We start from the raw sequence: 11,594 nt of genomic DNA, 5'->3' as shown, positions 1-11,594 counted from the left end.
TTATATTGTGATACATGTTAAATGAAATCTCTCTGACGCATCATCAGCAACAAAGAAATAATCACAATAAAGTCCACAAAGGTTTTTATATCAGAAACTATTGACTGTCTTTTTATTCATTCACTTTTATTTCATTTAGCTTTCTTCTCCAGTGAGTTTTCATCCTTGCTTTAATGTTTTGAAGTTTCAGTGTTCGTTTTTTTTATCATAATGTAATACTGAAGAATGTAACACTGTGTAAAAGCTTGAATCACTGTCCTTAAACACATTGAGAGAATTGGGCCAAAAAACCATCTACAGCAGATGAACTGTAGATGCAGATGACACAGGACCAGAGAGATGCTTCTGGACCTTCAAATGATTGTTAGCAATATGTACGGAGGAGATCAGGAGAGCAGGGTAACAGTAAATATCTATAGCAGACATGAACACTTCTGCAACATTTTACCAAGTGGGTCACATGAGAAACTGTACTTTTGCACTGGTGCAGCCCTCCACAACAGTACCAGTTTCTCATGGTGCCCCTTGGTCAAATTAATTGTCGTTCTGGTTTACAGCCACCCATAAAGCACATCGTTGGCTCTGTCGTGGTTTTCAGGTTTCAGAGATCTTGTGAAAATTGATGGAACGATAAACATGGAAAAGTCAGAAGACGTCAGATTTTGTTCGACCATGCAGTCCCATCTTGACCTGCATATAACTGAAGCAGTGTGGGATCATCCCAACAGAGAACAACACAAAAATCCAGTCAACATCCGAAGAAGAGCTCTAAATGTCCTTCACGAAGCCTGGAGAACTATTCCTGAATACTACTTTGAATACTAAGAAATTACAACAAGGCTGGCCTACTACAGTTCAGGCTGTGTTAGAAAATAAAGATTTTTATGACATAAGTTGACTTTCAATCTTGTTAGAACTGTATAAACTTGGTTTTTCCTTCTTCTTCATTAAATTCCCAAATTCCTAGAAAAATATAAACAATCAAGGGGTGGCTCAAGACTTTTGCACAGCACTGTATTTCAGTGGCAGTGTTTAAAGTTACACATTATAACACATCACTTCTTAAAAGCAACGGACTCACATTCATACCGGCACCTTCAGATGACAACCATCTTTCCTATACAGTCTGTGGATAGTTCTTGATATTTAAGTTTATGTTTTACCACTTGCAGCATATTTCTAATTTCTAATGATCTAATCTGATCATTTTTAAAATCTTCATCTAACAGCTTCCAGTGGGTCGCATTTTCATGAGGGTGGCATTCATATGTTGCACAAAAATGCTTTAAAGTTGCTTCATTCGAAGTTAGCTTTGGCTGCCCTCTGCTGGTACTACATGTGCAATCAAAGTTAATTATACCCTAAAACTCTCATGTCAGCTATCTAGACCAGGGGTCAGCAACCTTTAACACCGAAAGAGCCATTTGGACCTGGTTTTCCACGCAAAAGAAAACACTGGGTATTTGACATTTTAGATGTCAAATACTTTTTGACATCTAAAATGAAGATAACACTGTACATATTGTTTTTTACCTTTATGCCTTGTTTGAACAACTAAGGTGTGTTGCTTATGAAATCCTTGAAGTGCTACAGAGAAAATTACATTTTATTTATGTAAGTAACACATTTTGAACTCTTAAAGAAATATAACAAAAGGAAAGACACCCAGCTGAACTAAAATGATCCATGTAGCAAACAAAAACTGTTATATCGCCTTTGGGCTTTTGGAGCCTTGACCTGACTTTTAAAAAAATAATTGGAAAAAAAGCACTATGCTGCTAAAAAATGAAAAATAGATATTTGCAAAATTCTGCCTAAATATGTATTTTACCTGGTTAATATGTGTAGCGGGGTGTGGTCTGCAGCGCCGCTGCAGGGGAGGCGGACGCACCTGAGCGGACCCGCAATCACGCCTCGCCGCCTTTACGTCTGTGCTGTTGTGTTGGTATGCGTAAGGCTGTGAGCTAGTGATGGCCAAATGAAGCTTTCCGAAGCACTGAAGCTTGTATTGAAAAACGGTTCATTACTCGAAGCTTTTCAACACAGTCCTCTCCGGTGACATCTGGTGGTGAAAATTTTGAAGAGCAGCTTGAATCTGCAAAATAAAACGGACTGCTCAATTATCAGTGCTCACTCAAGAGTGGAGTTCTCTCTGATATTGGGCCACCGTTCCGTTGCTTTGAACATGTAATTGGTTTTGTTTTCTCGATTGGGGGGCTGAAAAAAATGTAATGCGTATTTGCGTAATACATTTTGATCAATAAACTTTCCCTATTTAAACATGCACTATGGTGTGGCCTTTCTTTGCTCATAACTCCTTGATGTTGGTAAATACAATAAGTGAGCAATATATATAATATACATATGATAATGCACAGCACATTATGGAGTATGCCCCTGCTGTGAAGTCCTGCCTCCATCTACTTGTCGTTTAATCACTGGACAGCTGGACAGGTTCATACAAAATATTAGATTAGGCCAATTGTCCTATACATATTTTTGACCTAGGGGTGGGATTGATTGTGAACTGGAAAGGGAAAATGCTTAGGAAGCTGAGTACGGCTGCATCGTCACTGATTTGTAGAATCATTTTGATTCGATACAGGATCCGATTCAATTTGATTGGAATCTGGAAAGTTTTGCCTCAGTCAGAAATATTACAATTCTGGTCATGTATCAGTATATATCCATAATTTCGTATCTATTAAAAGAAAGCTGACACATGTGAGACTTAATTAGAGATGTAAACAGAGAGTTATGAAACCTGCAGCTGCAGAAGCCAGCGGGGAAAAAAAGAGGCAAACACAGCGCGGACCCGACGACGCACCAAAATCTGACTCTGACGCGTCGGGTCCGCGCTCTGTGTTTACGTTTGTATGCAGAATCCGTAAACCTGCTCCCAGTTACTGTTTTAGCTGTATGGTGTTTGACGACATGTTGTGAGGTTTAACCTGAGATGCTGGCGTTTCAGGCATAATAACGTTAATTTACAAATCGACACGGGATTTTAATGAATCAATATCACTTTATTCAATTTAGCATGGATTGTAATCAGAAAAGCGATAATCAAAACCCACCCCTAATCAAGAACTTGCAAAGTAAAAACATGCTCTATGTCAGGTAGCCCTTTTGTTATTTACATTTAAAAAGAGGATTAGTGTTACTGTGCGCTGGCTGAGTCTGTTTCTTTTCTTAGAAATAGTTTCTCCTGCCCTGGAGAAAATCCACTTGCATGGAACAGAAGAGGCTGTGGAGTGCAGGAACCACACTGCAAGTTGGTAGATATGCAGGTATTCCTGGGTCCTGCAGACTATCACCTAAAAACAATAAACAAAATGATTTTCTAAACTGTGTAGCAATGTAATGTACGTATAGTGTCAAATACATTTTTGTAGTCTTCATTAGCTTTAATTCACATGGAAGTGTTCCTAAAGTCATATGCTGTAATGATATTTACATTATGAAAACATGATTTTGGACATTTCAAGTTTTTCACTTCGGCAGATAAAATGAATTGAGCAAAATCAACTCAAAATATTCCCACACGCCAGAACGTCCTCTCTTCCTCGCTGGCTCCATATCTGTCAGTGGAATGATCACCTCGTCGCTATCTGTCACCATCAACACACTCCACGAATCCCGTGGATGATTCACTTCCTTATATCCGTTTGAATCAGGTACCGAAGCAGTTACGTGCGTAATGAAGCTTCGGACGTCACTGGTCACGTGACTTTTGCCAAACGAAGCAAGCCTCGACACAGTGCTTCTGAACCAGTGTGTTGTTTTTTTCGACACATGCTCCGGAGCGTCAGCTTCAAGCGGGCCATCACTACTGTGAGCTGAAAAGCTACAGCCTGCTGTATGTGTCAGCAACCGTGTGTGAAAAGTGGTCAATAAAGACATGCTGAAAAGCATGTTCATGCAAACATCGTCGGGTCTGCCGTGATATGTTTACAATTGGACTTCTGCTCCTGAACCTCTGCGCACAGCGTCTGCAAATCGGGGCTGTACGAAGTCACTTTCATCTTTACGCAGGACTGTAAGCTGTCATCTGTGAGGCGTGAGCGGCGTTTGTTTTTAACATAGCACACGGTGGAGAATAGCTGCTGACATCATGTGGATCCGAAGATCCATAATTGACCTACCTGGGGTTGAAAGTCTCGATAGATGCACGGCGTTTCGGCGGGTATACCGGCTTCCACGAGTGTGACGCTTATTTTGAGCGATGAAAAAAATAATAGAATATAATTTTATTTTTATATTTCAATATCACAATAATCTTCCAATTTAGAACTACAAGTTAAAAAAAGAACTAACATAAATAAAATACACTTCAGCTAAATACTTCTAATTTATTTTCCAAAACCACCGGAGCCGCAGGACTAAAGAGTCGCATGCGGCTCCGGAGCCGCAGGTTGCCGACCCCTGATCTAGACATTGGTGACTATCACTTCACATTACATTTGCTTTACAACATTAAACTCCGAGGATACAAACAGACGATTAGTAAACTACATTTCAGATTAGTGTTAGACAAATATGAAGGTGGTGGACGAATCATACTGCAGAACTCATACTGTCATAACATACTACACCCATTATGTTTTCAATGGCACTGAGATAAAACAACTGAATACCTTAAAAAAAAAAAATGGTATTGCATTGTTAGATGAAACACAAACAATGTGCCGAATGATAGCAGTAGATATGCTTTCTGTAAAGTACTTTAAAAAAAATACAAAAAGCATTAAAAACTTTGCTAGAAAATCCAGTTAAAAAAGCCAAAACAAACCATGTTTTGATATCATAGTTATAAAAACTCACGTTAAAATACAAAATGTCAAAAATGTTTTCTTTAAATGTCTGTTTCAACAAAAATTACTCAAAAAGAAGACACAGTCATCTGTTTGGAACTAGTTTAGGTGCAGATTAATATGCATTAGGTGCACTGCTGAATATATCCATCAGAAGGAAGATGTGCATTCGACTGACTGAGAATAAAACCAGTGTGTGTGCTCACCACAATAAAAGACTGTGTCAGGTTGTGTTTATAACAGTATTTGTCAAACAGCAACGGAGCTCGGTGGCACACAGAGGAATAATGGATCAAACAGATTAGGTTTTAGCTAAACAGTTCATTGATTATCTTTTCATGTACTTTCTTTGCAGCTAGATTGATTGAAGTGTCGCCTTTCTTGTCCTTCTGATGTTTCATCCACAGCTTGACAGCCTTACAAGACCGTCGTCATACCCCTAAAAAGTCCTTGTAATAAGACAGATGTGTGAATGCTAATGAGACAAGTCCCTTAAAGTGATTAGCAGCAGAGTCTGCAGTTTGATCCTGAATCCGTTTGATGCGCAGTGTTGGTTCTCTGATGAAAAAAAGGCCATCTATCCCCAGTGTGGCGTTACTATGGTGAGCGGCTCCCGGTTGTGTCCGTTGATGATCGGCCAGGGATTGAAGTAGGGGAAAACAGGCTCTTTGAATTTTGCATCATTGAATGTGAAGAGGTGGCTCATGTCTCCAGCATCATAAAACGACACTAGGCCACGACCGTAGTCCAGGTATATCCCCACTCTCTTCGGAGGTTTGGAGGGATATAATAAGTTCTCCTCTATGTCAGTGCAAGCTTCATACTCGCTGGTGCCGTTTCCGCTGTCCCTCAGCACCAGCGTCCAGAAACCATCATCCGGGCAAAGGCTGATCTCATCTTTCCTGTTGACGGAAGCTGTGGCCACACCCAGTCCCCACGCCGTCTTAGAGCCTACCTCGACCTCCCAGTAGTGTCTGCCTGAAGAGAAGGCTTCAGAGCCCAGGACAATGTTGTAGCGGGTGAAGCGCTCGGGGTTGTTGGGCAGGTTCGCTTGTAGTTTTCCTACCTGGACGCTGGTGCGACACGGGGAAACCCACAGACAAGGGTAGGCTGTGTCTGGGTCAAGGGTCACAGGTGTCACAGCTGGGAGGACATGAAAAACAGAGACAAACCAATGAAGGTGAAACATGTTTACAAGAACTGACACCACCCAAACTCCTCTGGAGTGACCTTCAGCAAGATACTGAATGCCAGCCTGCGCAATTAGTGTAAGACGAGCATCAGCTACATGGACGCAAATTAAATATAAATAACGTGGCTCCGATGTATCCAGAGATTAAATAAATTTCTGGAGAGCAGCCTGGTTTTACAGCAGTGATGTTTGAGGTCATCACAGACCCAAAGTAAGCATGTGTACGCTCGACTAACAAAGAGGTTAAATTCAGAGAACAAATGGAGTCACGCTTGAAACTCACTGCCAGTCAGAGCAGGCTGAAACGAGACTGAACAATGAGTTGAATCACAAATATGTCTTTTCTAGACGCAGCCAAATCTTTTTAAAGGAGTATTCCAACAAATTTTGATGTCACACCACTGTTTGTCATAAAAAGCATTAGTGAGTCTGTGAAATCAGTTGTATAAGGCCTTCTGTTGCTCTGCGGGGGCTTTGAAGTTGGATTTGTTGTATTGGGGCCTGTGGTTTTGGTTTTTGAAGGATACTAGAGGCTACAAGCGCTGCGTCAGTGTTTTTTCCAGACTAGGCAGTTAATGACTAATGAGCACTATTGTTCTCTTGACCTTGGTTTGCATGATGTGTGTTATCTTTATACCTGGCTGAAGAATTGAGCTCATTTTCCTCCAAATCCTGTACTGGAGAGGTCCCAGAAAGTCTCCAGATTGCAGGTCCACAGCCATCTCTGCAGGGCGCTCAAACAAGCTCTCTGCCCTGAGAGGGAGAGGGAAAGAAAGTCGTTTTAAAGATTATGAAACATCCAAAACTATATGCTTGTGAACTTGTATTTTATAGCATATTCGAAGTATTTAAGTAAGTACAAGTAACCTTCATTTAAGAAGAAACTAACGAAACCTTTACTCTCCACATTTGAAATGAAATTTGAAACTGAAAAAAATGTGTTTCTAGCTGGAACAATCACAACCTCTCATTCTGTTCGAAAACAACTCAAAACGGACGTGATTGCCTTGTGACTTTTGGACAAAAGTCATGATGAGATAAATGAGAAGATGGCCTAGATATTTGATTAGCTCTGACAGAACTTCTTGGATAAGATTACAGTAGTACTCACCCTCCAATAAAATCTTTGATCCCCTGAAACAGATAAAAACAGGCCTGTGATTACAAACATGGGACTTCCATTCATTCTTTATTCAGTATTCTTTTATATGTGCTCCAGTTATTAGCAAAGTATACTGAAAGATTATGAGAAATATGTAGCTCGTCCATAAATCCTTCTCCTCTGCCCCGTCTCTTCTTCTCTCACCTTGAGTTGCTCAGGATTTTCTTCTTCTCTAAGTTTGAGCCGAAGTTTATCGGCTGTAATCTCCAGTTGGCTGATCTGCTCCGTGGACTGAGTGAGCGCCTCCTCCAGCTGCTGAAGCTTCTCCTCCTTCTGCTTCTGCAGTTTTTCCTTTATGCGCTCCTCCTCCTCAACGAGGAACTCCCTCATACGGCCAAACTCTGCAGAGACCAGCTCCTCCAAATCTCCCGCTCGCTCCTGAAATGCAGCGAGGAATTTGGTCACAGAGAGCAAGAACTTTGCCAGTCAGTAGGTAAAGCACAGCTGATTTGTACAACTTTTTTTCTTTTTTAACCTCCTCTAACCTGGCGTCCACATATGTGGACATCCAATTTTGGGTTGTCTAGACCACAATACTACATTTTGCTCTACAAGGGCCTGATGTCTCTTACGAGGACATTATACTGCCACTGTTTTATCGAAATTTAAAACGAATGTCCCCATATGTGGATCTCTGGCCCTTGTAGACCAAAATCAGATAAAAAGATAACTCTTTGTTTTTTAATCGCGTCCCCCAAATAGCAAAAAGAAATTAAAAATGCATGCCATGAAAGAGTTCGGGTCTTAGGAGGTTAAAGCAATAGCACGACTCAAAAATGCCCCTTAAAGCTGACAGAAACCAAGTCTGTCTTCAAAATGCTTAACTGCTTTAGCGTTTGTATGATAACGATCTCTGAGTCTTTTTAAGCTCTTCCTGGGGTGGAAAAATACCGAGCTATGCTGTGACAAACGGTGGGGTTCAGTTTTATTTTGTCACAATTGAAATTTCTGTTACATACTGTTGTTTTAATAGGGTTTATTATTAGAGAGTTATTATTATTTAACAAGTATATTATTATTTTTTTAACTGTTGCGTGTCAGTGAAAATGAGGACACACTTAATTCTCATTGACAGCAATGGTGTGACACTAAAACCGGAAGTGTCCTATTTTACTGTTATTATTGAATAAAAATACAGTTTTTTTTTTCTTCTCTGGAAATATGACTACAATCTTATGTTCAACAGATTAAATCAACAACTTTAAACTGTGACCATTCAGACCAGAAGTGGTTCATTAAATAGGAAAAATCAGTATTTGTTATGAGGAGACGATACATTTTATGTCATATGTGGCACAAATTATTATATCTTACTGAGATATAAAAGTTTTTGCTAGCTAGATAGCTAGATAGCTAGATAGATAGCTAGATAGAGAGATAGATAGCTAGATAGATAGCTAGATAGCTAGATAGCTAGCTAGATAGATAGATAGCTAGATAGCTAGCTAGCTAGATGTCTGTATTTTTAACACAGAGAAGAAAAATTGACAAACTTCCTCTGCTCAACCACATCCTGTCATACTGACAGAGAAAGGGAGAAGTGAAGAAAAAAAATCTGTGAATCTGCATGTAAACTGGGTCAAACAGACAGACAGGAAAATACACCCACTGACACATTTAAACACACAGATAGGAAAGGAAACGGTCTGTGATAACCTGGAGCAGAGCTAGACGAAGTTATCTGCCACGGCAGAAATGCTCCAGTGCATTCTCTAACACTACCCTCATATGTGTGTTTAACACACACACAGCGAGCGTTTCAGTGAACTTCTTCCTGTGCCTGTCGAAACTCTATCAGCTGAGTTCCCTCGCAAGCTGTGTGACATGAAGCAGTTAGGGCACATGCACAGCCTGTGAAAGAAGAGCGCATGACGAAGATAAACACAAAATGATGTGTATGAATGTTCATGAACCTCCCTTTTTAGTCCAGGATGAGCTCCTGATAATCATCACGTCTAAATAAAAGATGAGTAAGAACATGGTGTGTCAGCACCAGTCATTAGTACCACCAGTCATCCCTCTGTCTTGACAGGTAAAGGTGGAGGAATGCGTCAGAATGTTGCCTGGCCGCTAGAATTTCTGGTTATATTTAGAGGACAAACACACTGGAGTGTTTTTCTTTCACAGTGCTTCACAAAGAAACAGCCAGCACACACAGAGACGTGATACCTTAATGAGGAGGATCTTTTCATTGGTCTGTTTTTGGAAGAGTGTGGCCTCCTGTGTCTGCACCTGAACCCTCTCCAGAACCACAGACAGCTTACCCTGCAGGACAAACAGATAATCACATAAAAACGTTTGTTGAGAAGAGGTTATATAAACCAGATTACGCTTCAATCAACAGTTAATTTGATTTGTGCGTCAGTCCGAACAACGTCCCGTCTTTAATGGGAGTCATACATCCGCCAATCCTCAACTGAGCGCCCTGACCCCAAAAATCTAACAAAGCTGGAATTTAGCACTGCTTAAACATGTTAAGACACACAGAGAGGCCTCTCAGAGCGGGTCTCCAAACAACATGATGAAGGTCAGCTGCCAGGTTTGAAAGGTAGTAAAGCTCACACAGGCCTGCTGAATTCCTGTAATGCACAAAAATACCCAAAGGCTCCTGGGGCAGACAGGGAGTGTGCTCTTTAAAGCACAACTGCTACATATATGAAAAGCCTGCTTGCTACATTAGAGCAGTTGAGTTTTGTAGTAAAAAAGTAGTTTTGACTTGACTTATAGGAATACTTGTGAAACTTACAGTAATGTAGTACAATAAGAGGAGTGTCCAATAAGCATTGTAAAGTATGGCACTCCTTGAAACTCTGATTGCTTGTTTTATCTAGAAGCTCCAGCTGTTACACTATAGAGGAAAAAAAATACAGTAGAAAAATAAATCAAATTTGGTGATTATGTTGGTCAAATCTCAATACCATGTCTGTGTATGCCTGATTTAAGTTTTTGGAAGACCGGGAGCCTTAAAAACGAGCCAATAACAAAACAGTACCCTGTAGCTTTCAAAAGCCTCTGTAATGGGGATGACATTGTGGTTCTTGTGGTCTCGAGACATCCCGCACACTAGGCAGATGGGAAGCTGGTCATCCTCACAGTAGAGCTTCAGCTTCTCCTCGTGCTCCTCGCACATATCCAAACCCATTCCCAGGCGTGGCCAGTGCCCGATGGACGAGGCCACGCTGCTCATGCTGGAACCCCGCTCGCGGTCCTCGGGCATCTCCAGCGTACCTTCGTGGTCCCACACGCACATCCCCGCGGCCGCGTCCATGGCGCGGGCTCTGCGCACACTATCCACCACGTTGCACAGGAGCGAGTTGGGTCGCAGTTTCCGGGCGCACGACTTTCTACACTTCGGGCAACTCGAGAGTTCGTCCGCCTTAGCTTCCCAGCACTGGATGATGCACACCTGGCAGAAGTGGTGCCCGCACTCAAGGATCACGGGATCACGGAAGAGTTCCAAACACACCGGGCAGGTGAGCTCCGACTGTAGCTCTTCAAGCGCGCTGGCCTCCGCCATCATTTACTGCGCTCATACTTCTCAGAAGACACGTCTGTGGGAAACACTGTGACAGGGAAAGAAGACTAAACTGCTCTTCCGTTCACATTCAGAGAGGGAGTGGTCTGACGCTGACAGCAGTACGACTTTTTTCACGGAAGCGACCAAAGGCGTGTAGAAACACGCTCGGCTGGGCGTGATGAAGGGCTCCTTTAAAGGGCGCAGTGTGTTTATGATTGCCCTGAGCGAAAGAGGGTTTCTTAGAAGGAAGAGAACAGTAACAAGAAAGGTCACGTTATTGCTGCGAGGAAATATACGCGGAATTTTTAAAGGGGGGTTGTACCAATTGTCTTACTTGTTGGTTTATAAGTTTTTAAATTATTAAACACTTACAGGAAATAAATCAGAGACGTGTGAGCGGAAACTTCTGTGTAGTAGGGTAAACGACACAAACAAAAAAGTGATTTCCCGTATTTTCCAAAAAACGATTGCCCGTATATAAACAGCTCTGAATAAGTTGTTGGCCTATAAACTCATACAAACATATGGCAAACCTATCTCTTTTTGAGCATATCAAGTCATTTTGAGACAGAAACATAATTCCTGTCATAAAGTAAAATCTGCAATTAGTGTTTGCCATAGTTGCTTTTATTTATCCTTTATTTATCCACCGAAAAAGTTTTTATTGACATTAAAAATGTAGGGTTTTTTAAAGGTCTTGCCAAGAAGGCAGCATAAATTGCAACAATTATGACATCATAGCTCTATAAAGATGTTTTAAGTGGCCAAAAGGGGCTGGATTCATTACAATGTAGCTACAATAACGCAGAAATACTTTTACTAATTTCTATATTTTATGTATAATCTCTTCTTAAATCCTATTGATCACAGTCTATTTACAAATATAAGTAAAGACATTAAACATGGAAA

The 11,594-nt window shown here is 41.0% G+C and overlaps 1 protein-coding gene across 1 annotated transcript; it reads right to left on the bottom strand.

Annotated features, from left to right (window-relative positions):
- Positions 1 to 4,235: 4,235 nt before the first annotated feature.
- LOC309713390 (zinc-binding protein A33-like) lies at positions 4,236 to 10,912 on the bottom strand. The gene is made up of 6 exons (XM_082544983.1): positions 10,161 to 10,912; positions 9,338 to 9,433; positions 7,313 to 7,546; positions 7,118 to 7,140; positions 6,644 to 6,759; positions 4,236 to 5,957 (listed from the first exon to the last, which is right to left on the bottom strand). The coding sequence occupies exons 1-6, from the start codon at positions 10,686 to 10,688 to the stop codon at positions 5,392 to 5,394; spliced, it is 1,563 nt and encodes a 520-aa protein (XP_082401109.1). The 5' UTR covers positions 10,689 to 10,912; the 3' UTR covers positions 4,236 to 5,391.
- Between the last annotated feature and the right edge of the window lie 682 nt (positions 10,913 to 11,594).

Source organism: Aulonocara stuartgranti (assembly GCF_965226115.1).
Source record: "Aulonocara stuartgranti genome assembly, chromosome: 2".
NCBI lineage: Eukaryota > Metazoa > Chordata > Actinopteri > Cichliformes > Cichlidae > Aulonocara > Aulonocara stuartgranti.
Note: the sequence above shows the minus strand (reverse complement) of the source record. Positions and strands in the feature narration are given on the sequence as shown.